Source organism: Xyrauchen texanus, chromosome 41, assembly GCF_025860055.1.
Source record: "Xyrauchen texanus isolate HMW12.3.18 chromosome 41, RBS_HiC_50CHRs, whole genome shotgun sequence".
In the NCBI taxonomy this organism is placed as follows: Eukaryota; Metazoa; Chordata; class Actinopteri; order Cypriniformes; family Catostomidae; genus Xyrauchen; species Xyrauchen texanus.
The window spans coordinates 22,942,124-22,969,581 of record NC_068316.1 but is presented as its reverse complement, the minus strand read 5'-3'; the positions used below and the strand labels follow the sequence as shown (position 1 = coordinate 22,969,581).

Here is a 27,458-nt window from a genome sequence, read left to right as displayed (position 1 = left end):
GAGGTAGTGGTACGTAGTCGGCCCTACCACTTACCCAAGAAACAAGTAGTACGTAAGAATTAAAGGCCATACTTGATATGGACCTAACAGAAGAATCCCACATTGATTGGGCCAGTCCAGTGGTTCTGGTACCTTAAGAGCAATGGCTTTGTCTGGTTCTGCGTGGATTATAGAAAGGTCAATGTGGTGTCTAAATTTGATGCATATCCAATGCATCGTATTGTTGTATTGCCTCGTGTCATGAAGGATGCACAGATGGCTGTTCCGGACGGTTCCCCCGGCCTGAGTTGGGCGGTGGGTTATGTGGAGGTGAGGGCGTGATCGAGCACCTATCTTGGGTGCAGAAGTAAGAAAGAAGTAAGAACATCCACCTGAGATTAATTGTAACTAATTACCATTTCCATGTTCACAGTGAGAATCAGGAGAGATAAAAGACGGCCCAGCTGAGATGTTGTTTGTGTGTTTGAATTGGAGCTTAACTGCTGCACTTTAAGCGAATGTGTTTATTTTCAGTTAAGAAAAAGTGACAATCCTGAGTTGGAATCGCCGTGTCCCGTTTCCTCCTTTTGACCCAAATAAAAACATGTGTTACAGTGTCTCTGAGTGATGATGACTAAATGCAGCCGGCGTTAGCCAGACATCACTTCAATCTTTTACAATGGACTTCAGAGGATGAACTGATGCCAAATGTAAGACATCAGATACTTAATATGCCACTGCCTGAACCTTGGATTTAGGACCCCACCGAACCTCTCCGAAAGGACCTGGCGGTTGAACTGCACTGCACCTCACTGATCTCTGCCTGCATCACCTTTGTCTATTAATGGACTACACTCTTGAAGTGGAATACATATACTATCATTTAATTGCCAGCAAAAGCCTTCATCAGCCAACTAACAAAGGACAATGCTAAATCTAAAACAAAGCTAATCTATGTGAACTTCTGCAGTTAATACGGGATGGACTTCAAAGACATTAGTCATTAATCGTACAGTTAATAAAAAATATATTTTTTTCTACACAATGATCACTCTAAGACTTTATAGATATTATAGTTTAATTTTTTTGTTAATTCTGTAAAACTGCTTTGAAACGATGTGAAAAGCACTATACAAATACAAATGAATTGACTTGGCATTTTTGGCAAAATATTAATTACCACAAAAATTAATTTTGACTTGATCCTTAAAATAAAAAAAAAAAAAAGCAAATATCTGGGATACTGTGAGGCACTTACAATGGAAGTGAATGGGGCTAATCCGTAAACATTGAAATACTCACTGTTTTGAAATTATAGCCACAAAACATAGGCAATATGATTTAACATGTGTTACCTTGATTTAAGATTAAGGTTAACATGATTTTAGTGTGATAAAATTGCTTCCTTCGCTTTTTGTGTTATTGCCAATTTTACAACTTCATAAAAGTAATTTATATTACTCCAGTGGTTTAATCAGTGTCTTCTGAAGCGATTCAGTTGGCTTTGGGTAAGAACAAACCAAAATGTAACTCTTGTTTCACTGTACATCTTGACAGCAGTCTTATTGGCGATCATGAGTTCAATCTCGATTAAACTTCCTAAAGCGCCATCTAGCACTGTGCACATGTGTCAAGCACTAGGAAGTGTAACTGAGCTTGATATCATAATCATGACTAAAGACTGAAATTAAATATGAACAGTGGAAAATTAGTTATATTTTGCTAAAAATCTTTGTTTGTGTTCTGCAGAAGAAAGAAAGCCATACACATCTGTGATGGCACGAGGGTGAGTAAATGATGAGAGAATTGTCATTTTTGGGAGAACGATCCTGTAACAGTTAAAGGATGGGCAAGGAGGAGGTAGGAACTGGCTGAACAGTCAACATAAACTTTAATATCATACTTAATATAAAACAAACATAAACAAACAGGCAACACAGCTGTGTGCATCTCTCTTTCTCTCTCAAACTGGCGTCTCTGGCTCCCCTTTATATCGCTCTCCCACTGATCATCTGATTCAGCGCCAGCCGTGCACCCTCACGGCCTGGCCACGCCCTCCTCCTTGTCACAGATCTCTTTAACTTGTATTGAACCAGGAATATTCATTTAATACAGCTTTCCTGTAACATGTTACCAAATAATAAAAAAAAAGTCTCAACTAAATGTTTTTCATCAGAAAGATAAATTCAAATTGTTTGAATATGTGCAATGAATGTATAACTGCATGTTTTAACTACAGTATGGAACCACTTTGATTTTACTTAACAATTTGAGGCAGCAATTATACAAAGTCACCCAAATCTGAAAATTCGGTCAGCATTTACTCACTCATGGAACACAAAAAGAGATGTAAGGAAGAATGTTTACCACAGTCACCATTCACTTTCATTGTACTGAAAAAAAGATGCCATGAAAGTGAATATATACTGAGGCTAACAGACTAACACCTCCTTTTGTGTTCCATGGAGGGAAGAAAGTCGTACAGGTGTGTAAGAACATATAGTGGAGTAAATTACTTTCCCTGAAAGTTTTACATTTTTGGGAAAGTCAACATGCAGGAGACTATCAAGGAACTATATAAAAAAAATAAAATAAAAAAAAACTGTATGAGAGTCTCACCTTCTGTGACTTCCAAGAAAAATCCTGTCCGTTTGTCCCAACCATAAGGAATCCTGACAGCACACCAGAAATTACCAGACTCTTGAATATTATTCATGTGTACAGTAAAGATGTTGTGTGATGTGTCATCAGAGATGCAAACTGTGCTGTGATTACATTGATGGTCAGATGACTCTATATATTTACTAAAAAGCCAATTGTATCCAGCCCTCAAGTACTTGTATGAATTTGTATATTCTTGTCTATATAAGCAAGGAATTGTGATAGATTTTCCTTTCTGAACAGATATTTTTCTGACCGTGGTGACATCTTGAGTACCTTCAAAAACATAAAATTAAAAATTAAAAATTAAAATGATAACACAATTCATTAGAAACAATTTCTAGAATGTAAGCAAATGTAATGTTAATGTTAAATGTTAAGGTCAGATTTCCTTGCACACAAGATGCTCTTTTTTATTATTATTCAATCATGCAGGATAACGTGTATCATCAGGTTTATGGAGTCTATTTCTTATGGAGACCATGCAAACTTGAGTGCATGCTGTTCTTAAAGTAAAAGTATTCTGAACATTTTCCAACGGTTAATTAATGATGATATAATTTGTAATAAAATTTTCATTTTATTTTTTAAATACACAAATGGAAGCATTTTCATTAGTGTTCTCTTTAGGATGCAACCGAATGTTTGGTTTTGCATATTTGCTGTATGTTCAATCAACAATCACACAATATAACACCAAAATTAAGATGATCTTAGTAGTACATATGTACAGTAGGGAAAGCATTAATATTTCACATGACAATGATACAAGTGCACAAATAATTAATATGTGTTAACCTTCAGGAACCTTGTTTGTCTTACCTGAGAGTTTCATCAACAGAAAGATGAAGAGAAGGTTACACAGATCCATCATTATGATGGTATATGATAGGAATGGATGTGAAATCTCTCCTTTTCACATCAGTAGTTCCTTATTTTCTGCAATACAACCCTGACTCACTCCCTGTCTCTCTCTCTCTCATGATCGCCACTGTTTTGCAAGAGTATGTGTGAATAGAATGATGCAACTGTGGTATGCATCATGCTTCATTTTTGGAGTAACATTTTTCACAAGAAAGAGGAAACCACTGAGATATCCCACCCAACCATTTAGAAAAATGCATACATTTTTTTAAAAAACATTTGTTGATTGAGACTGAGGAAAACCGACTTCAGGCGTTTACATTTTTTTTTTGTTATCATTACAAAATCGTTCCGAAGCTAATTAAATAAATGACAAAAACACGAAAATTAGTTTATAGTTTAAAAATAGACATACACTCAGAATTTAGGAAGCTGAAACTTCTCACTGTGGTCATTATGAGGTCAAGCATATTGTGAGAAAATTAAGCTACTGTGTAGACGGCCTTGAGCTTAGTATCAATTGTTGTGCCTGTGGGCAGAAAGCTGACTGGTAAACGGAATCAATCAGTAGTTCTCAGCCATCAAAATGTTATTTTATAAGATAGTCTGAGTACTGTTAGAAAACCAACTGAGAACCACTGGACTAGATTACACTGTATGGTAACTAATGATATTACCTACTGGAAAAAAGTAGTAGTCAAATTACACATATTATTCTTAGCTGTGATTATATTTTTCCTTGGGTGACTGAACATCATCTCTGACATGTAATACTGAACAAAGGTCAACAAGCGTAAATACAACTATAATTTCAATGTTTGTAAGTAAACAGTGAGGTTTGTCCCTGCTTTGATGGAGAAGACATCAGGGGCCGGATGCACCAGTTATACGTACTTTACAACTTAGCCTAGTTGTGGGGGTAAATGGGCACTAAGTAACAATTTACGCACTACTACATATTTGAGTGTTGCACCATAAAACTTAGGTAGGACGTACACCCACGTGTGAAATAAATATTTACAGAAGCCTCTGACCAGGCTTAACGGATGGAATAAAAAAGCAGACTGATACTCTATGACATCAATGAGCTTGTGTTTTGCGTGACATCAATCATTTTGACATACAGTATGATGTTGACATTTGAGAGAGAGAGAGAGAGAGAGAGAGAGAGAGAGAGAGAGAGAGAGAGAGAGAGAGAGAGAGAGAGAGAGAGAGAGACGTTTTAATGCCAACCGCATGAAGCCGATCTAACAGTGCAGTTTTCAGGGTACGTCACCTGGTGTCAAGTGTCAACACATTCAAAATATTTTAATATTTTAATAATATTGTATTTTAATGGGGATATCATTTATTACAGCTGACAGTTACGAGTAAACAAGGTTTGAACATCAACTGTAAACGAGATCAAATTGAAGTTCATGGCTTTTTAACACTTCTGTGTAAAAATTTGAAGGCTGCTTATTGGATAAATATGGGTAAACGTCATATTATGCGACTACGCATTACTTAACGGAGAGCTTACAACCTACTAGTAAAGTCTTGCCCTAAGAACAGGTGGTGCAACCAAATTAAGCACTGACTTAGTTACAAACTAACTAGTATTTACTAAGCCCTAAGTGTGAACTTTACACCCTAACTTATGTGAGAACTTACGCACAGCTGGTGCAACCCTACTCAGGAGACATTTAATTAATCTGAGTGAATGATTCTGTAATACATGGTATAGACTTACATTCACAATACATTACATCTTCCTTAACTTGAACTGAATTTGCCTCTTTATCACCACTAATCAGTCCATAACTACAGATCTAGTCTGTTAGAGAATTTTCTCTGGTTAAGTGGATATCTCCATCCAGGACTAGGAGCTGTCCCTGATTCCACTGAAACATGTGGTTGTGTAACACTGGCATTGCCCTTGCCACACAAAAAGTCATCTGCCATGGTACTGTCCATAGCAGCCTTTCTGTCCAGTATTTTATATGACATTAAATGGTCAACATCTACCTTCACACTAAGACCTCTGACCTGTACTCGATTTGAGATAGGTCCATGTTTGAACAAGATTACTCCTGGAACCCAGGAACAATCTGAGTGTCGACTGTTCCGCACTGTTACTTTTGGCCAACCTCAAATTATCTGAGTTTACTGGAAGGTGTGTCATGAGCTTTCATTCATAGTTTTCCCCCAACTTGGATGGAGTGCACTTACTTATGAAATTTTTTATGTTTTGGTCAAACCCTGGTCTCCAGAGGTATCCTCTTGCCAATGCTTTCATTCTTATTGTACCTGTGTGACTCTCATGCAGCTCAGACAACAGTCTTTCCCTGTACTTCGGAGGATTGATCACTCTTGATCCCCACAGGATGCAGCCCTGGTCTGTTGAGAGCTGGTCTTTAGCAGATGGTTTCTCCTGGTTTCTGTGGGATGTCCTTTGCGCTGATGGGCAATTCATCTAACTTGAAACACAGCCCCCCTTTTTTTACTTCAAAGAATATGCTCAGGGCCTCTTTTTCAATCTGTGCATAGTTTTGCACACTTGCTGATAAAGTCCTCAATGCAAATGCAATGGGGTGTTCCTCACACGAATGTAACACATGAGTTAACTGCTCCAAAGTCATAGTGAGATGTCACAGGTGAGTCTTAGTGATTTCTTGGGATCATAGTTGGCTAGCCACACTAGGGACCATTTACTTTGGCTTGCAACAATCTGTAAAGTGGGTGCAACAATGTGCAGCATTTGCCACAAACTTTCCATAGAAATTCAAAAGACCCAGAAAAGATCTTAATTACAAGACATTTTTTGGAGCAGGGGCCTTAACGATCGCTTCCACCTTGCTCTCAGTTGGATGCAACCCTTTTTCATAAATCCTAAATCCTGAGTATTCCACAGAGTTACAGAGGATTTAAAATTTTGATTTCTCCACTTTCACTCTATGTTGTTGAAGTAATGATAGCACTTTGTCCAGTTCTACCCAATGTTCCTCAGAAGATGGTGCAGAGACCAGAATATCATCCATAAAACACACTACATGTTCGAGTCCCTGCAGGCTTTGATCCATTTTGTGCATTGCAGGTGCTGTGGAAATTCCATAAGCAAGATGATGGTACTTAAACAGGCCTTTGTTTGTGTTTATGGTAAGATACTGCTCAGATTCAGCATCCAACACAAGCTGTTGATATGCAAAGGACAGATCAAGCTTACTGAAGACTTTTCCTCCACATTTGGTAGCGGATATCCCTCTGCAAGAATGCATTTGTTCACTGCAACTTTATAATCACCACTCAGTCTGACTGTCTTGTGCCGTCCAATCACTACTTCCGACTTGAGAGATAATTCCATTCCTCTCTAAGCAATTATGCTCCTTTTCTACTGCTTCTTTAAGAGCATATGGAACGAGCCTTTGTTTGTGAAAGATAGGTTGAGATCCTTCTTGCACTAACACTTTTGATTTGAAGCCACTGATCTCGTCATATCCATCTCTAAACAGCTCTTTGTGTTTTTCAAGTACATCAGAAATTGAAGGAACACTCATCGGTATCACGTTTCTTAAACTGAAGATCTCCTTCCAGTTTAAGTATATTTTCTTGAGCCAGTTACACCCCAGCAATGGAGGTTTCTCTGCCTTGACCACGATCAATGGGAGTGACCATTGTTTTCCCTCATATGTTACTAGAACCTTGAGCTCACCCAACACAGGGATTTTGTTCCCAGTGTACGAACACAGATGAATGGAGTTTGGGTGCAACATACAGTCCTTCAATTTGTATTTATAGATATACTCGGGGATCAAGTAAAAGAGGCTCCTGTGTCTAGTTGCATGCTAACTGTTCTGCAATATTTCTGAAGATCAATATAAATGCTATCTTTCTTGTCTTGTGCAGATAAGACAGTGACTAACTTGAACAGTTCATCATCCCCTGCACACTGTCTCCGATATGTTGCCTGACACATATTGGGCATTGGCTGAATGTTGTATTTTGTGACTCTTACATGCATGCTGTAAGTGTCAAATTTTCCCACAGTTGTGGCATTTCTCATTGCGGTAATGGGATTCTGTGGGATGATGATTGCCTCCACCACAATGGTAGCAGTTGATTTTAAGCTTGTTAAAAGGTTGCTGCTGGCCCCCTTTTTTGGTACTGTACCAAGAACCTCCACATCCTCTGTATTTCTCTCTGCATCCACAGACATTCTGCACCTTATGCACACTCGTGTCTTTTATGGTTGTCTGCACACCCAACTCCTTGGTGTCCTTGTGTGCTAATTCTATTGCAAGGGCAACATCGCAGGCTTTCTTAAAAGTAAGGTCCTTTTCTTACAGTAACCTTCTGTGATAAACTTCTCTTGGGAGTCCACAGACAAGTCCTATGTGACCTGCCATAGGATTATGGTGAGCCACCTGGAAAAGTGTTTCCCGACAGGTCTGGGACTAATAACTGGGTTGTATTTTCATGGGTTTGAGAGTCCTGCGTCACTTGATACAACCGGTCCCTATTAATAAACAAATATGGATAGGTGAGGGTGATGTCAGGCTGGAGCTGCTGGCCATCGATTACTCTCACTTGGTCAAAGGCGTGCTTAAGGGTTTCATCATGTGACTGCTGTAGAGGGAAATCCCCCTCTGGGAACTCCCTAAGGCCAGGAATAAAGGAGGTTTCCCCTCCTGCGTCATTCTGATGCTGAGCAGACGTGGACGGCCCTGGCTCCACCTCACCAGCCATCGCATCACACATAACATACCGGCTTACAGTACCCATCCACACACAATGCTGTTAATAATCTTTTAAAGCCCGGCCAATTGGTCCCCAGAATCAGTGGATGTGTGAGGCAGGAATTAACCACAGCCTCCACTCTATGCTTTTTCCCCCGGAATTGAATAATGGCTGTCAATACTGGATATGTACATCCCCATGTATATACCTCACCACAACCTTATGTTTTGCACCCAAAGCCCTGTCATGAACCAAGCCGTGGTGGATTGAGGTTTGACTATAGCCCAGATCCACCAGGGCTTGGTATGTACACCCCTTAACTCGAACCAGTATGCGGTATGTCCCACTCCTGGGCATATCCAGGACTTCGCCCTGTGGTGAGATGTGGCAGGCAGTCTTCTTTGCACTCCCGGGTTTCGGCACCAGCGTGGAGGGGTTCCAGTGGGAAGGAAAATGGGAGCCGGGGATGCAGCCCAATTAAGTGGGTTTTCTTTATTTTTCTTGTATAACTCAAAATTATGCTTTTCAGATAGACATCTACTTTTCAAACACAGCTTCGATTAAACAGTTCAAGTAACTTAAAATACTCTATGGTTCAGCTTCACAGCATGGGTCAAGGTGTGCGTGTATGACACCAACTCTGTCTCTCGGTCTGTCACTCCAGTGGCCTGTCTCCACCGTCACTGGAATGAAACACATGTGTTTAATATCAGCGATCACCAGTTGATGGTCCTTACCGCTTCATCTCTCCCCACTGACAGACACACAACCGTGTCCCGCTCCAGGACTTTGGTTGCGTTGGTAAAATCTGAAGTGTCCTGAATCAGAAGTGGCTTGGGCTTGAAATGATCAGAAATGGTCTTAGTCATTTCCTGGAATGTTCAGTTGATTACTTTTGCTGGCTCAACAAGACTTTTCAACAGGCCATGTTCCACAGGTTATAAAATACTCAGGAATACATCTGCTTTTTGTCACTATCAATTTTCATTTTCTGCAATCCATCGCTCAAATCTCTCCAAATAGTTATCAAAATCCTCTTTAGCACTGTCAAACACAGGTACTTGTCCCATTTATTTCCTTTGCATTTGGGGCAGTAGTGGCTCAGTGGTTGAGGCTCAGGGGTTACTGACCAGAAGGTCGGGGGTTCAAGCCCCAGCACCACCACTGTTGGACCCTTGAGCAAGGCACTTAACTCCAGGTTGCTCCGGGGGGATTGACAATCCTTTTTCCTCTTAAACTCTGCAATTTTATTCAGAGATTTTCTTGCTTCTAAGCATAGGGGATTACAAATCGACCTGGTTGCCACTGTTATATTTTGCTGTTCAGAGGAGCTACACAGACATCCATTTCATTGCAGACTCTTTTATTGCTGTGTACGTTGAGAACTTACTCTCCTGTTACACTGTGTCGCTTCTAGAGCCAAATCTCTCCATACAGAGAAACTAACGTATTACATGATAAAGATTCACATGCACAATACATTACAAAAATAACAACAGCGGTGTAGTCGGGGCCATATGCACGTATGCACTGTATGCTCACTTTAATTGACAGGGCTGTTAGCATATACTGACATCTAATTATAAAATTTGCGTATACCCACTTGTTTAACTGCTTCAGAATTCCATAATCTACTGTAGTTTTCCTTTCACTGTATTCAATGGTGTTTTGTGAAACTGGAGAATCTTTGCTGTAAATGGTGTATTATCACTTGAATTCTGCCATTCCCCACCTCAGACAACCATTGTCACCACCATCATCGCCTGAGGGAATTTATGACAGTGAGTGGACAGAAAGAGAGTCACCCTCACAATAAAGCAGTATCAGGTCAAATGAATTAACAAAATATGCCAAACCTCCTGTAAAATAAGGAATTGTCCCGTATATAAGGGAAAAAATTGCACTCCGAATGAAATCAAAACATGATGCCGTTTGTCCTATATTTTAGCGTGTTTCACTAATTGTGAGAAATGGACCTGAAACACACACCTTTTGCGTGAGTTGTGTGAGATATCTGCTGGTGCTTTGCACGGACACTTGACCAAGGATTTTGCTTAATTTCTCTTGGGATAAATACTATTTACTGCCGGAACAACAATACTAATGCAAAGAGAAATACACTATTTCATGTTCAGCATTTTCTCTCCCTTTCTTTCTTTCTTTCTTTCTTTCTTTCTTTCTTTCTTTCTTTCTTTCTTTCTTTCTTTGTTCCTGGTCATTTTATTATAGCGTTGTTTATTTTAAGTTTAGGGGACATTAACACTGAATGTGTCCATTAAGATTAGTATTACATCCTCCAACTAACATATTGATTTGTGGTAAATGTGTAATTTAACACTGATAGTGGAGGTTTTTTGTGTGTCCCTTGATTTATTGCCCACCCTGTTATGTTATGATACTTTGACCTTTCATTGAAGATATACAGTATGTTATGAAATGACATCATACACACTGGAGGTGGACATTAGCCATTCTGTTAATTTATTTTGAGTTATTTGAAGTGTGTAACCCTTTTAATTTCCTTGATATTGAGGTGTTGTTTAAAAAATGTGGTCAAAAATAACATGTCCACCATGTTATGGGAAGATAAATGGGAAATAATTGTAATTTAAAAATTTAAATTAACAGTATTATGTTAAGAAATAAAAATCAATATAAGTTTACATATATATTTGCTAAATAGCAATCACAGACCATGAAGTGGCTAATTTATCCACTGAATGTCCATCCTGTTTTTTTTCCACCCTGACGCTGCCCATTTAACTAGATGGATTTAAATCAGAATTTTTTGTAATTTAGCTTCACCAATATGACTAATACAATCTTTAATATGTCCCAGTAATTATGAAACATGAAGATAGTTATAAAAGTATATTTTATTTTCAGAAGTTTCAAAGCCAGAATGTCACAGAATTGTAGGAATGCAGCATTTACTATATGCACAGAGTTGGAGTTACTGGACTGGGTAATAGTAAATCACTTTTTTCGTAGGACTACACCACTGAATAACAGCTATAATGCAAAACACTTGTTCACCTGGTGTAGCTACTATGTATATTAACCTATTAAGTTTATGTCATGGGCATGTATACCTGAAGGATGGCACTTAACAAAATGACCTGAGAAAATAATGTTTATTAAAGCATGACAACCTATGTCATTCATATACATGTATTATATGTATATATATTGGCCAAATTGTTATGGCCAGATGACTCAGTCAGAGCATCTTTAAAAGATGCAAGGCTTGTGTGGTGCTCCCGGTCAGCAGTGGTGAGCACCTACTGACAGTGGTCTGAGAAGGGACAAACTGGCTACAGGGTTTTGGGCACCCAAGGCTCATCGATGCACGAGGGCAGCAAAGGCTGTCCCATCGGGTCCAAACCGACAGAAGTTCTACTGTTGCACAAATCACAGAAAATTGTAATGACAGTGCATCGCACCCTGCTGCAGACTGGTCAGAGTGCCCATGACCCCTGTCCACCATCGAAAGCGCCTACAATGGGCACGCGAGCGTCGGAACTGGACCTTGGAGCAGTGGAAGAAGGTCACCAGTTCATGTGGATGGACATGTACATATGCGTCGTTTACCTGGGAAAGTGATGGCACCAGGAAGCACTGTGGGAAGCATGGAGTACCAATAGCATAAAAGGCAGGTGGTCATAATTTTTTGCTCATTGGTGTGTGTGTGTGTGTATATATATATATATATATATATATATATATATATATATATATACACACACAAACACACCAATGAGCAAAAACATTATATAGATTATATGTATATATTATATAAATGCACTGTTTGGAATAATGTACAGATTTTGCTCTTATGGAAAGAAATTTGTAATTTTATTCACCAAAGTGGCATTCAATTGATCATAATGTAAAGTCAGAACATTAATAACATGAAACATTACTATTACAATTTGAAAAAATTTGACCTTCTTCAACTACTTCAAAAAGTTCTCATAAAAAAAAAAACCTCCACGTGCAGCTATGACAGCTTTGCAGATTCTTGGCATTCTAGCTATCAGTTTGTCCAGATACTCAGGTGACATTTCACCCCACACTTCCTGTAGCACTTGCCATAGATGTGTCTGTCTTGTCGGGCACTTCTCACACACCTTACAGTCTAGCCGATCCCACAAAAGCTCAATGGGGTTAAGATCCATAACAATCTTTTCCAAATATCTGTTGTCCAATGTCTGTTTCTTTGCCCAATCTAAACTTTTCTTTTTGTTTTTCTGTTTCAAAAGTGGCTTTTTCTTTGCAATTCTTCCCATAAGGCTGCACCCCTGAGTCTTCGCTTTACTGTTGTACATGAAACTGGTGTTGAGCGGGTAGAATTCAATGAAGCTGTCAGCTGAGAACATGGGAGGCGTCTATTGCTCAAACTAGAGACTCTGATGTACTTATCCTCTTGTTTAGTTGTACATCTGGCCTTCCACATCTCTTTCTGTCCTTGTTAGAGCCAGTTGTCCTTTGTGTTTGAAGACTGTAGTTTACACCTTTGTATGAAAACTTCAGTTTTTTGGCAATTTCAAACATTGTACAGCCTTCATGCCTCAAAACAATGATTGACTGATGAGTTTCTAGAGAAAGCTGTTTCTTTTTTGCCATTTCTGACCTAATATTGACCTTAAGACATGCCAGTCTATTGCATACTGTGACAACTAAAAAACAATCACAAACACAATGTTAAGCTTCATTTAACAAACCAAATATCTTTCAGCTCTGTTTGATATAATGGCAAGAGATTTTCTTGTACCAAATTAGCAATTTAGCATGATTACTCAAGGATTGGAGTGATGGCTGCTGGAAATGTCTAGATTTGATCAAAAATGTACTTTTTCAAAGAGTGATGGTGTTGTTTTTTACATCAGTAATGTCCTGACTATACTTTGTGATCAGCTGAATGCAGCTTTGGTGAATTAAAATACCAATTTCCTTCCGAAACAGCAAAATCTGAACAATATTCCAAAATTTTGGCCGCCGGTGTATATATACGTATATTGTAACACAGTTGAAGGATGGGCAAGGAGGAGGCGAGAACCAGCTTGTCAACATAAATTATATTTTAATGAGAAACTCAAAAACACATAAACAAACACACATGACGGATATGTCCGTAATTCTCTCTCTCGAACAATCGTCACCGGCCGCCTTTATCCCTCGCGCCTCATCAGGCTGATTGGGGACCGGGCGCGCGATATTCCGACCGCCCCGCCCCCTCCGCTCCACATATATATATATATATATATATATATATATATATATATATATATATATATATATATATATATATAGTAACAGTTTTATAAAAGCAATAAAGTCTCTAAATTAGTAATACACTGTGTGTTGTGCCAAACAATTCCAATTTATTAGTATTATTATTTTGAGCAACATACAAGATTTTGAGCAACATGCATGTAGTTTTACACAACTCTCAGAAACTCTCTGATTCTGATAGGTCAGTGGCGGCATATAGAAGTTTGATATTTCTCTGTAACAACAGCACATCCTCATATCAGACTGCTCGTCTGGGTATTGCAAGGCATCTTTCCTACTACTCTGATCTCTTTGTGATAAGTAAGCTAATAAAATAATTTTAATTCAAATCAATGTTTAATTTGCATTCATATATATTTATTTATGTAGGCAAGTAGTCTTGTAATAAGATGCAACATGAGCAGTCAGACGTCATTATTAATTACTAAATAAACACCAACAAAAATCTGACACAAACGTGAGGTGGATATCAGCTGTTCAATGATTTAATTCTTTAAACATACAGTAATTACACAATTTCAAAGCAAATAAATTGTTTATGTCCATCTATTTACATATTTGAAAAGTAGTCTTCTAATAGGTGGAATAATGAAGAGTTAGATGGTCTTTTTTTACAAAATAAACACCGCCACCAGAACTCTGACACAAACTGGAGGTGGATTTTAGCTGTTTGGCGATTTCTATTTTCTCAAATTACATAATTTAAATGCAAATAAATATTTTATGTCCATCTATTTATTTATTTGGTTAGTAGCCATGTAATAAGCAGGATATATTATAATGTGTTTAGTAGGGGTCCTGATCACCCTGTCGATTTATTGTGTATTATCCCTTATAAATATAGCAAACACATTCATCTCACAATTTCACTTTTTGGCCATAGATTCATAAATGTTTTTATTATCCATTGCAGTTGGCTACCACACACACAATCACACACACACACACACACACACACACACACACACACACACACACACACACACACACACACAGAGAGAGAGAGAGAGAGAGAGAGAGAGAGACGGCAATTATTAAACAGTCATATTATACAGGATATGGGTATGTATTCAGTAAGTTAAGCACTTGATTGTCACAGTATTACAGTGTTTTCCAATCCTTCCGTTTCATTACTATACTATTAATTCACAATGTTACATAAAAACAAAAAGTACCTCAATGCTTTGTTCAGTCCCAGCCATAAATTCATAGGGCCCTTCACATTCAACCTCATGTTTCTTTCCCTGTTTAGGTGCAGAAAAATGTACAACCAAAATGTATGTCTCTCTAATGACTCTTAAGGTCAATACAAACATTGCATCATTGCAAAATGACAAATGTTTTAAATTTTAGACCTGGTCAACACAAATCTTTTTTCATTTGAAAACGCATTAATTTCGCTATGTTTACACCTCTCATCCACAAGAGAACATAATTTTTTATGAAAACACTGTCCATTACACCAAACTTTGGAAAATGATGATGTTAGGAAACTGGATTAGTGTAAATGTGGCCATAAAGTTGTTGTGAGTAGATGTCAGGGAGTTGGTATTTAGTTGTTAAGTGGTTTTTAGCAGTGTATTTGGGATGGCTGCTAAGACATTGTTAGGTGATTGCTGGGTCAAGTTAAAAGAGTCCAACCCCAAGTCTATGAAATTCTGGTTTGGGATGAGTAATGCTAATGCAATAGTTTTGTGATTATTTTGACTATTAGGAAAAGTTGCCTACTTGGGAAAGTTGTTCCTTGGTCATAGTTTCATTCAAATTAGAAGCTGCAGCTCTTTGTTCTGCACGCACACACACACACAAACACACACACACACACACACACACAAACACACACACACACACACACACACACACACACACACACATACACACACACACACACACACAGACAGACAGAGAGAGACAGTTATAACGTTTGCATAATGTATAAAGCAGTCAGTGTTTCTCGACTCATTCATTGAATTAAATAATTAAATCACTTACTTTTTTTTGTTAAATAGATCAATAACACAACTCCGCAGACTATTATGATCAGTACCACTCCCAAAATGATAGGAAGGAGCCATGGGAAGTTCTTCGGAAGTTCCATGGGCCTGAATTTCAGGTAAACAATCACTTTGGCTAATGGTTTAATCAAATTAAGTCACCAAATCTCATTCATCCATTGCAAATAAATCATGCTCTTAATCAATATTTAGTAATCAGTTCATCAGTTATTTAGTTAATCAGTTAATTTGATCATATTTTCCAGTAAAATAGTTAAACATCCTTAAAGGTGCACTCAGTAATTGAAATTTTGAAACATAAGTATAAAATCATGACCACTCACATTAAAATTTATTGAAAATTAAAATGTTTTATTCTACATGGAGCTGGGGTGCCTCATGGGGGCTGCCATGTTAGGATCACATGACCAGCTGATTATTACTCGCTTAATCCCAGTAACCACCCTATAACTGGACACTTTCACTAATAGATTAAAATAATCCTGCTTGATTATGAATAATGAATTTATGAATGTCACTTGTAACTGAAAACTATTGTGTTTGAATGATGCTGCATCCAGTCCCCTAGGTGTCAGTAGAGGTCCAAGACTACATAAAAAAGTTACTGAGTGCATCTATAGAACAAGATAATTTTAGGCTGTGTCTAGAAAGTAACACCCTGAGTGGCATTTGCTGTTACTAAGGTAAGGTTTAGGGTTAGATTTACTGGAGTTAAGGGTAGGGGCAGGTGTAGGGTTTCTGTAAGACTCCAAATAGCTAAATTTACACAGTGCCTCGTGTCTTCATGAAAGTCGCAAAGGCAGCGCTTGACCCGCTCATTCTGGCCCACTCCCGAGAGGTACTATGCACTCACAGAGACCAGGTGCTCAGGCACCTCAGCCGTTTGGGGCTTCAGGTCAACCGAGAAAAGAACAAACTCGCCCCGGTTCAGAGTATCTCTTTTCTCGGCATGGAGTTAGACTCAGTCTCAATGTTAGCATGTCTCACCAATGAGCATGCGCAGTCAGTGCTGGACTGCCTCGCCACTTTCAGGCCAGGCACAACGGTCCCTTTAAAACCTTTCCAGAGGCTCCCGGGGCATATGGCATCCTCCGTGGCAGTCGCGCCACTGGGGTTGAAGCATATGAGACCGCTTCAGAACTGGCTTCAGACTCGAGTCTATAGCGGCGAAACAAGAATGGCGCCATGGCACGCACTGGGTAATGATCACCCCTGCCTGCTGCCAAACATTCAAACCCTGGACAGACCTCTGCTTTTTGCGGGCAGGAGTGCCCTTGCAGCAGGTGTCCCGACGCATCCTGGTCACGACCGATGCCTCCAGATTGGGTTGGGGTGCCGTGTGCAACAGGCACACAGCCGCAGGCCGTTGGAAAGGGGCCCCGCTGCGTTGGCACATCAATTGCCTAGAGTTGCTGACTGTTTTCTTTGCCCTGCGGAAGTTCCTCCCGTTAGTTCGGGACAAACATGTCCTAGTCAGGTCAGACAGCACCACCGTAGCGTACATAAATCGCCAAGGTGGCGTATGCTCCCGCCACATGTCGCAACTCGCCCGTCGTCTCCTCCTTTGGAGCCAGCAGCGACTCAAGTGGATGCGTGCCACTCACATCCCCAGCGACCTCAATGTGGTAGCGGACGCGCTGTCACGACAAAGCTGGCCCGGTGGAGAGTGGAGGCTTCATCCCCAGTCGGTTCAGCTGATTTGGGAACGATTCGGCAAGGCCCAGGTAGACCTGTTTGCCTCCCGAGAGACCTCACACTGCATGCTCTGGTATGCCAGAACAGAAGCTACTCTTGGGGCAGACACGCTGGCACACAGCTGGCCCTTTGGGCATTTCCCCCAGTGAGCCTTCTTGCACAGGTGCTGTGCAAGGTCAGGGAGGACGAGGAACAAGTCACCCTAGTGGCTCCCTACTGGCCCACCTTGGCCTGGTTCTCGGACCTCGTAGTCCTCGCGACCGCCCCTCCCTGGCAAATTCCCCTGAGGAAAGACCTTCTTTCTCAGGGATGGGGCACACTCTGGCATCCGCACCCAGATCTCTGGAACCTCCACGTCTGGTCCCTAGACGGGAGACACGATCAGCCAAGCCAGAGCCCCCTCTACCAGGCAACTTTAAGCCCTGAAGTGGCGCATGTTTGCAAATTGGTGTTCTTCCCGGGTTGAAGACCCACAGAGGTGTGCAGTTAGGTCAGTGCTCTTATTCCTGCAGGAGGGGAAGCCTCCCCTTCCACCTTGAAGGTGTATGTTGCTGCTATCATGGCCCACCACAACGAAGTAGACGGCAAGTCTTTGGGTAAGCATGACTTAATCATCAGGTACCTAAGTGGTGCCCGGAGGTTAAATCCTTCCCGGCCAAGCCTGTTCCCCTCCTGGGATCTCTCAGTGGTCCTCGCAGGCCCTCAGAGACCCCCCTTCAAGCTGCTAGAATCAGTTGGACTCAGGTTCCTCTCTCTAAAGACTGCCATGCTGATCACATTCGCCTCCATCAAGAGGGTCGGGGACCTGCAAGCATTCTCCGTTAGTGACACTTGCTTGGAGTTCGGTCCGGCAGACACACATGTGATCCTAAGACCACGACCGGGCTACGTGACCAGGGTTCCTACCACTCCCTTCAGAGACCAGGTAGTGAACCTGCAAGCTCTGCCCCTTCGTAGCTGTGTCCAGTACGCGCTTTGCGTACATACTTGGACCGCACGCAGAGCTTTAGACGTTCTGAGCAGCTCTTTGTCTGCTTTGGTGGACAGTGGAAAGGGAACACTATCTCCAAACAGAGGCTCTACCACTGGGTGGTGGACGCTATTTCATTGGCCTATCACACCCAGGCCGTGCCCCCCCTTGCGGGTCCGAGCACACTCAACAAGGAGTATTGCGTCCTCGTGGGCACTGGCCAGGGGCACCTCCCTGGCAGACATATATAGAGCAGTGGGTTGGGCAACAACTAATACATTTTGCGAGAATTTACAATCTCAGGGTTGAGTCAGTATCATCTCGTGTTTTCTCAGGTCCGAGCCCGTAGAACTTGTTAACAAGCTGACAGACAGGCCGGGTGGATCGCTTGCACCTAGCATCCTTTCCCTCGATCGAGGTAAAACTGTGCGCTTTCTCTCCCAGGAGATTCCGTATATTCGGATCCCTGGACGACTCCTCCCTTGCCCTATGGGTCAGCAATTCGCCGGAGGAATTCGCTGACCCAAATCACTGCGGGTACTCAAATCTACCTTGTACTGGAATAGGTGCTCCACAGGTCGGGACTCCTGCGTGGACTCCTCCTGTGTGTATTTTCCGCAGAGTGGACCCGCGTCTCCCTTAGGCAGTTCCAGCTGCCCTCACTTCCAGCTGTCACCGTGCTGTAGCAACTCCCCCCCCCTTGAGGCTGGATCTACCACCGCGCCATGTTTCCACATGTGACCTGAATGCCCATGAGATGAATTCGCCACTTTTACCTCCCCGTCCCTGGGCAGGTGTGGTCTCCCCTGAAAGAATAGGAAACTGGGTAAGACCCCCTTCTCATGATACATGTAAGGGCCCCAGCCGTTTGGCTCTATGCAAGAAACATAGAGAGAAAAGAGGCCCGGCTACGCTCGGCCCTTTCCCAGATTGGCAAGCGTCACCTTGTTCCCCTGCTTTGGGTAACCAAAAGGATTCCAACGACTTTTTATGGGGCATTGGGTACTGGTCGACTTTGCACGTCAAATAACTGCCTGCTCTTGTGTCAGCAGTAGGCTCAGCGCATGACGTGATTTGAATTGGACCCCTAGTGTCGCTTCTTCAACACAATGTCGAAGTGAGCGACAGACGGGGAACGTCTAAGTTACGGATGTAACCTCCGTTCCGTGATGGAGGGAACGAGTCATTGTGTCCTCCAGGCCACGCCGCTGAGCCGAGCCACTTTAGTGGCTGGACCATTTCCGGCTCCTCAGAAAACTCCTGAATGAACTCGACCTATTTCTCCACTTTTATTCCCGTATGTCCGGGGCGGGGTATGCAGAAACAGTCTGCCTAATTCCCATTGGCCTTATTTATAGATCAGAGGCATATTCGGCGCTCAAGAGAGACCCCTAGTGTTGCTTCTTCGACACAACCACGCTTCAATCACGGACAATCCCTTACATCCAATCCATGCTCTTGGGGTGATCAACAAGAGCACTTTTAGCCATAGATTGATCACACCAAAGTGCAAGTCTGAACGTACCAGGAAGTCCTTTGTACCAGCGGCCATCAGAATGTTTAATGATTTATGAATATTCACCTGTTACTGAATATACTGTTATTAATTCTGCTATTGAATATCCTGTTTTGAATATGCATCTGTTACTGATTATTCGATATAGGTATTATTGTTATGTATTATGTATTGTTATTGAGTGTTAAAGCTGCCGTGACAATATAATTTCCTGCAAAGGATCAATAAAGTATCAACAACAACAACAACAACAACAACAACAACAACAACAACAACAACAACGTCTCGTTCCCTCCATAACCTAGATGTTATCTTTGAAAAAATAAAATACAAATAATATATATATATATATATATATATATATATATATATATATATATATATATATATATATATATATATATATTCAGATAATTAAAATGTATTACATTCTTGTGGCAGAAGTGTTAATCATTGATAAGCCAATACAAAAAGCGGCTTTAGCATACAATGTACTGTTTACTACCATAATATTGAACATAAGCCAATCATTGCCATACAGTTCACAGCAATCCATTTCACAAGTGAATTTGTCAATCAGTTCCAGATTTATTATGAGGGCTTGTTTAAGGACCCGTCAATTTCAACATGTGTCAGACATGCTTGTGTAGCATCTCGGGTGCGTTGCGTCATAAACATGAATTTTTTAGGTCACTGTGTCAAGTTAAATATAGTTTAATACTTTAAACACATCTTGAGATCCCTTAGTTCGCATTTGCACTCCATCAAGTGTTTGAATGCAAGAACGTAATGCATGTTTGTGTTGTTCTGCCTACTGAAGTGTTTTCTTCATTCTATAAACCCTGCGTTGCCACACAAATTTCAATTACTCTGGAGTAAACAGGTAGTACTACAAGCTTGCATTTCTCAGGATTCTTCCTTATTACGGTCCGGGGGCATTGCAATTAATTGTTTTAAAGCATTATTTTTTATATAATTAATCACACTGAATTAACACATTAAATCGACAGCCTATTTTTTATCTTACGTTTGCTTTTCATGACCTTATCGGTTTTTGGTTAGGGAGGTCAGTTTTATTGATTTCAACACCTTTAAGATGCACTCAGTAATTTTATATGCATGTTGTCTTGGACATACACTGACACCTAGGGGCGTGGATGCAGCATCATTCAAACACAATAGTTTTCAGTTAGCGATGTAACTGTAGAAATATACTATTTAAAGTCAGACATGATTAATATAGTCCATGCTAATGTGCCTGAAAGTGTCCAATAACAGGGCAGTTACTGAGATTAAGCGAGTAGTATTCTGCTGGTCCTGTGATCCTTACATGGCTACCCCCATGAAGGGACCCTTTCCATGTAGACATAAAATAGCTTTTAAGTTACTGATATGACTGAAGTTATTACATTTAATTTCTTATGGAGTACAACCTTTTTAATGAGGATAAAATGAGTGTCCCTTTAAGAACCGCATCAGTTTGGGAGAAAATTTAACTCGCCTTTAGCGCCACACAGAACTCCCACTATACGTGTAATGTTATTTTGCAAAAATGTTGCCAAAGTCAACATAATTTTCACAAGGTCATATACATTTTGATTAAATTTAAACAATAGCTTACTTTTCCTGAACGAGCTCTGTATCAGAGGTGACATTGTTGTATGAGGCCTTCCTCACAGTAATATGAAAAGGCATCTGTATTTCCCCATCCGAGCAGAAGTACCACCCACTGTCCTTTATTTGCAGTCCATCCAAGGTCACATTCAGGACTTCCTTATCACCACTGATATTTACTATAGTTTTATCTATGGTTCCTCTATTTCCTTCCACACATGATCCCCCAATCTTACACCATTTTGTAGCCCTGTGACAGTGGATGGTAATATTTCCCCCCTCATAGCCTTCCAATGTTTGATTAGAGACAGGAAGCCTTGTGTTATCTATACATTTGAAAGAAAAAAGTCACTGTAAATTTTGTCAAATTATGTCTTCTGAATTTGTTCATTCTAGAATGTTAGAAGATGAAAAACAAACAAACAAAAAAAAAACAGCTTTTTATCTTACCTTCAACAACCTCCAAATAAAAAGATTTCCCAGGATCATATCCATACATTTCAATACCACACCAGTATTTGCCAGTGTCGGCCATCATAACATTCCTCAGGGTCACCATGAAAAAGTTTTCTGTTTGTTTATCCAAAATAGATATTCTCTTGTCTATTACATGTCTACTCAAGGCCCAAATCATTCCTGAACTCAAGTATTTTGAATAACTGACAAATTTGTGATCATATAAGCAAGGGATTATGATAGTTTGTTGTTTTTGAACAAATATCTTAGTGACTGTAAGGATTTCCTGAGTTCCTGTGGAGAAAAATATTAAATTAAAAACTAATGTTTCCATTTATGCTATAAGAGTACAAATAAACCTTTCATTAAAGGTGTAATTTCTGCACCACCAAGAGTCACCAATGTTTTTGCATTTGCAAAAATAATGGTAAATAAAGCATGTAATATTTATCTGGTCATATGATCTCAACATTTCACTGCTCATGAATGTGTGCCCAGCACCATATGCAGAATAACCTGGTCTCATAAAATCTACAATTTTGCAAAATGATCGCTCACACGTATTGCATCAGTTTCCTGGTGAAATGAACAGTAGAGATGCTACTACAACAATTACTTTTATTCCCTTTCACACAAATCATGAGTAAGAGGGCAGATTATGAGTTCATAAACACTTACTTTTTGCCCCGTTCCTCACACAGTGCTATCTTATGTCATCTTATCAAATTTACACATGACTTGTAATGTTTGCATTGCATAAACAACTGCTTTTACAAGCTTGTTTGAGCACAATCAAATTGGACTTTACCTCAACTAATAGACCATTGCACTTGCGGTGCACAATATTGAGGTATGAGACTTGAAGAGTACACGAGTCAACGCATGAGACAAAAGTGTCATAAAAGCACCAAAAAATTACACGTATATTCAACAATTGTGTTTTTTTCAGGGGCCTCGGTAGCTCAGTGAGTACTGACGCTTACTACGATTCCTAGAGTCAAGTTCAAATCCAGGGTTTGTTGAGTGACTCCAACCAGGTCTCCTAAGCAACCAAAATTGCCTGGTTGCTAGGGAGGGTAGAGTAACATGGGGTAACCTCCTTGTGGTCGCGAGTCGCAATTAGTGGTTCTCACTCTCAATGGGGCGCATGGTAAGTTGTGTGTGGATCATGGAGAGAAGCATGAGCCTCCACATGCTGTGAGTCTCCACGGTGTCATGCACAATGAGCCACGTGATAACATGTGCGGATTGACTGTCTCAGAAGTGGAGGCAACTGAGACTTGTCCTCCACCACCCGGAATGAGGTGAGTAACTTCGCCACCACAAGGACTTTCTAAGCAGTGGAAATTGGCATTCCAAATTTGGAGAAAATGGGATAATAAAAATAACTAGATAGGTACATTTCCTGAAGAAAATGTGAGTGGTGCTTGCCGTGGCAAAACTCGTCAAATAGCATTTTATAACTGCTGAGATATGTGTTTTTTTACTCGGTTGCTAGGGTACCCCTATCTGGTTGCTATGCAGTTACCATAGTGATATTTATCAAGTCTCCTTGCTATCCTGAGTAAAATCAGTCAACCCGGAAGTGTCAACGATGTTCTGATCCAGAGATATGTGATTTGTTACTTGGTTGCTAGGGTAACCCCTCCTTGTTGCTAGGCAGTTACCATAGTGATACTAATCAAGTCTCTTTGCCATCCTGATTGAAATAAGTCAACCCGGAAGTCTCTACGGTTTAGTGATGCAGAGATATGTGATTTGTTAGTCGGTTGCTAGGGTAACCCCATCTGGTTGCTAGGCAGTTACCATAGTGATACTAATGAAGTGTCTTTGCCATCCTGATTGAAATAAGTCAACCCGGAAGTCTGTATGTTTTTGTGATGCAGAGATATGTGATTTGTTAGTCGGTTGCTAGGGTAACCCCATCTGGTTGCTAGGCAGTTACCATAGTGATACTAATGAAGTCTCCGTGCCATCCTGATTGAAATAAGTCAACCCGGAAATCTCTATGTTTTTGTGATGCAGAGATATGTGATTTGTTACTCGGTTGCTAGGGTAACCCAATCTGGTTGCTAGGTAGTTACCATAGTGATACTAATCAAGTGTCCTTGCCATCCTGATTGAAATAAGTCAACCCGGAAGTCTCTACGTTTTTCTGATGCAGAAATATGTGATTTGTTACTCGGTTGCTAGGGTAACCCCATCTGGTTGCTAGGCAGTTACCATAGTGATACTAATGAAGTCTCCTTGCCATCCTGATTGAAATAAGTCAACCCGGAAGTCTCTATGTTTTTGTGATGCAGAGATATGTGATTTGTTACTCGGTTGCTAGGGTAACCCCATCTGGTTGCTAGGCAGTTACCATAGTGATACTAATCAAGTCTCTTTGCCATCCTGATTGAAATAAGTCAACCCGGAAGTCTCTACGTTTTTGTGATGCAGAGATATGTGATTTGTTAGTCGGTTGCTAGGGTAACCCCATCTGGTTGCTAGGCAGTTACCATAGTGATACTAATGAAGTGTCTTTGCCATCCTGATTGAAATAAGTCAACCCGGAAGTCTCTACGTTTTTGTGATGCAGAGATATGTGATTTGTTAGTCGGTTGCTAGGGTAACCCCATCTGGTTGCTAGGCATTTACCATAGTGATACTAATGAAGTCTCCGTGCCATCCTGATTGAAATAAGTCAACCCGGAAGTCTCTATGTTTTTGTGATGCAGAGATATGTGATTTGTTAGTCGGTTGCTAGGGTAACCCCATCTGGTTGCTAGGCAGTTACCATAGTGATACTAATCAAGTGTCCTTGCCATCCTGATTGAAATAAGTAAACCCGGAAGTCTCTACGTTTTTGTGATGCAGAGATATGTGATTTGTTACTCGGTTGCTAGGGTAACCCCATCTGGTTGCTAGGCAGTTACCATAGTGATACTAATCAAGTCTCCTTGCCATCCTGATTGAAATAAGTCAACCCGGAAGTCTCTATGTTTTTCTGATGCAGAGATATGTGATTTGCTACTCGGTTGCTAGGGTAACCCCATCTGGTTGCTAGGCAGTTACCATAGTGATACTAATCAAGTGTCCTTGCCATCATGATTGAAATAAGTCAACCCGGAAGTCTCTACGTTTTTCTGATGCAGAGATATTTGATTTGTTACTCGGTTGCTAGGGTAACCCCATCTGGTTGCTAGGCAGTTACCATAGTGATACTAATCAAGTCTCCTTGCCATCCTGATTGAAATAAGTCAACCCGGAAGTCTCTACGTTTTTGTGATGCAGAGATATGTGATTTGTTACTCGGTTGCTAGGGTAACCCCATCTGGTTGCTAGGCAGTTACCATAGTGATACTAATCAAGTGTCCTTGCCATCATGATTGAAATAAGTCAACCCGGAAGTCTCTACGTTTTTCTGATGCAGAGATATGTGATTTGTTACTCGGTTGCTAGGGTAACCCCATCTGGTTGCTAGGCAGTTACCATAGTGATAATAATCAAGTCTCCTTGCCATCCTGATTGAAATAAGTCAACCCGGAAGTCTCTACGTTTTTCTGATGCAGAGATATGTGATTTGTTACTCTGTTGCTAGGGTAACCCCATCTGGTTGCTAGGCAGTTACCATAGTGATACTAATCAAGTCTCCTTGCCATCCTGATTGAAATAAATCAACCCAGAAGTCTCTCTGATTTTCTGGTGCAGAGATATGTGATTTGTTACTCGGTTGCTAGGGTAACCCCATCTGGTTGCTAGGCAGTTACCATAGTGATACTTATCAAGTGTCCTTGCCATCCTGATTGAAATAAATCAACCCAGAAGTCTCTCTGATTTTCTGGTGCAGAGATATAGTTATTGCTAAACGGTTGCTAGGGTACTCTGTTTAGTTGCTAGGGAGTGGCTTGGAAGCTGCCAATCATGAAACTCCAATGGCTGCTTGTTAGTATGAATGATATAAACCAACTCCCATGCCTCTGTGACGTTCAGAATGGAAGATATCCCTCTATGGATTTTGGTTGCTAAGGTGCTCGACAATGGTTGCTAGGAAGGGGCTAGGAAGTGTTGAGGTGATTCATGATTGGCTGTTTGCTGCCCCGAGTCAAACGAGACCACCCTTGTGTTTCTATGACACTTCTATCCGGAGATATCCCTTTGATGTCTTTCATTAGAAGTCTATGGGACTTGTTGCTAAGGTGCTCTAAATTGTTGCTAGGGCGTGGCTTGAGCCTGCCAGCCTCTTCAAATATGGCAAATCACACGTTTCTGCGAAATCCTCGCTCGGAGCTGTGACGCGTCAAAGTTTGTCGCAATGTTAAGTCTATGGGATTTTTCGGCGCTTTTTTGCCCCTGGGGCAATTACCGTACTCCGATACGCTTATAAAAGTCATAGCACACGTGTCCTCAATAGGCCGTTCGATTTGACACCTCATTCGTGGGTCTACGCCAAACGGTGCTGGGACGAGTTAGGTGCCGAAGTTTTGTACGGAGATAGAATAATAATAAAAAAAAAAGAAAAATAAAAATAAGTATGTGAGATTACAATAGTGATGCTTTGCAAGCACCACTAAAAAAAGAAAAATAAAAATAAGTATGTGAGATTACAATAGTGATGCTTTGCAAGCACCACTAATAAGTATGTGAGATTACAATAGTGATGCTTTGCAAGCACCACTAATAAGTATGTGAGATTACAATAGTGATGCTTTGCAAGCACCACTAAAAATAAAAAGTATAATAAGTATGTGAGATTACAATAGTGATGCTTTGCAAGCACCACTAAAAATAAAAAGTATAATAAGTATGTGAGATTACAATAGTGATGCTTTGCAAGCACCACTAATAAGTATGTGAGATTACAATAGTGATGCTTTGCAAGCACCACTAAAAATACAAATAAAAATAAAAATAAAAATAAAAATAATAAGTATGTGAGATTACAATAGTGATGCTTTGCAAGCACCACTAATAATAAAAAAAAAAAAAACAATTGTGTTTTTCATCTCACATTTGCTTTTTATGACACTCTCAGATCATATATCGTATCATTTTGCAGAAATGTCGACACAGTCACATTTTTATGAGATCAGGCTCTTTTTCTCTAGGACTGATATGACTAGAGGGTTTATCTTATGTGAGAGTTTAGCAATTTGCAAAAAATCACTAAGCTTTAAGCTTTAGTAAAACCAGTAAATATTGGTGATAAATTCGGAAAATACTTGCAGATTTAGTTAATATGGAGCATTTTCCAATGTACTTCATGTTTGCTACTTTTTATTTACATTTCAGTTTGGTATCAGCTATGAGTGTAGTATTATGTTTTTGAAATATTTAGCTGCTATATTTTCTTTTTTACAAGAAGTCATCACTGAAAGAAACAGATTTCTGTTTTGTCTTACCTGAACAGTCTAGTAGGAGGAACACCAGTAGCAGAGTTGCCATCATTCTGACAGTCTAAAGAATGTTCTTTTAGAGCTGCTATTGGTGAACTGTGTTTCACATCAAGCCACACCTTAGAGTTGTGGTCACAGCATGAATTATTGCACTATATTTTGTATGGAAACTTATTGTGCACTTAACATTAAATTAAAATTACAATTCTATTCACAGAATACTCATGAGTATGCTTTTCATTTGATTTGCTTTATGTAAGTAACTTACTGATTTGTAAGTTTCTTCTATTTCGATGGCT

At 40.2% G+C, this 27,458-nt stretch overlaps 2 protein-coding genes across 8 annotated transcripts in view; both read right to left on the bottom strand.

The window, feature by feature from the left end:
- si:ch1073-59l16.1 (polymeric immunoglobulin receptor) overlaps nucleotides 1-3,564 on the bottom strand; it is a 30,909-nt gene extending 27,345 nt beyond the window's left edge. For all 7 annotated transcript variants that reach the window (XM_052113422.1, XM_052113425.1, XM_052113424.1 and 4 more), the window contains exons 1-2: nucleotides 3,463-3,564; nucleotides 2,599-2,916 (exon numbers count right to left, since the gene is read on the bottom strand). In XM_052113422.1, coding sequence (XP_051969382.1) covers nucleotides 2,599-2,916; nucleotides 3,463-3,514 — 370 coding nt within the window. In that variant the 5' untranslated portion in view covers nucleotides 3,515-3,564. The remainder of the gene's footprint in view (nucleotides 1-2,598; nucleotides 2,917-3,462) is intronic.
- A 10,030-nt stretch (nucleotides 3,565-13,594) lies between these two features.
- Nucleotides 13,595-27,211, bottom strand: LOC127634638 (uncharacterized). Its single transcript, XM_052114259.1, has 7 exons — nucleotides 27,166-27,211; nucleotides 21,776-22,075; nucleotides 21,333-21,651; nucleotides 15,508-15,617; nucleotides 15,244-15,302; nucleotides 14,691-14,759; nucleotides 13,595-14,432 (listed from the first exon to the last, which is right to left on the bottom strand). The coding sequence occupies exons 1-7, from the start codon at nucleotides 27,209-27,211 to the stop codon at nucleotides 14,382-14,384; spliced, it is 954 nt and encodes a 317-aa protein (XP_051970219.1). The 3' UTR covers nucleotides 13,595-14,381.
- Between the last annotated feature and the right edge of the window lie 247 nt (nucleotides 27,212-27,458).

What these genes read in the sequence shown, in the direction of transcription:
- LOC127634638 (XM_052114259.1), bottom strand. Translation starts at nt 27,211, where the DNA reads ATGATGGCAACTCTGCTACTGGTGTTCCTCCTACTAGACTGTTCAG. An exon ending in TTATTTGGAGGTTGTTGAAG is followed by an intron (nt 21,652 to 21,775) that starts GTAAGATAAAAA and finishes TCAAATGTATAG; the next exon opens with ATAACACAAGGCTTCCTGTC. An exon ending in GGACTGAACAAAGCATTGAG is followed by an intron (nt 14,433 to 14,690) that starts GTACTTTTTGTT and finishes TGTGTGTGGTAG; the next exon opens with CCAACTGCAATGGATAATAA.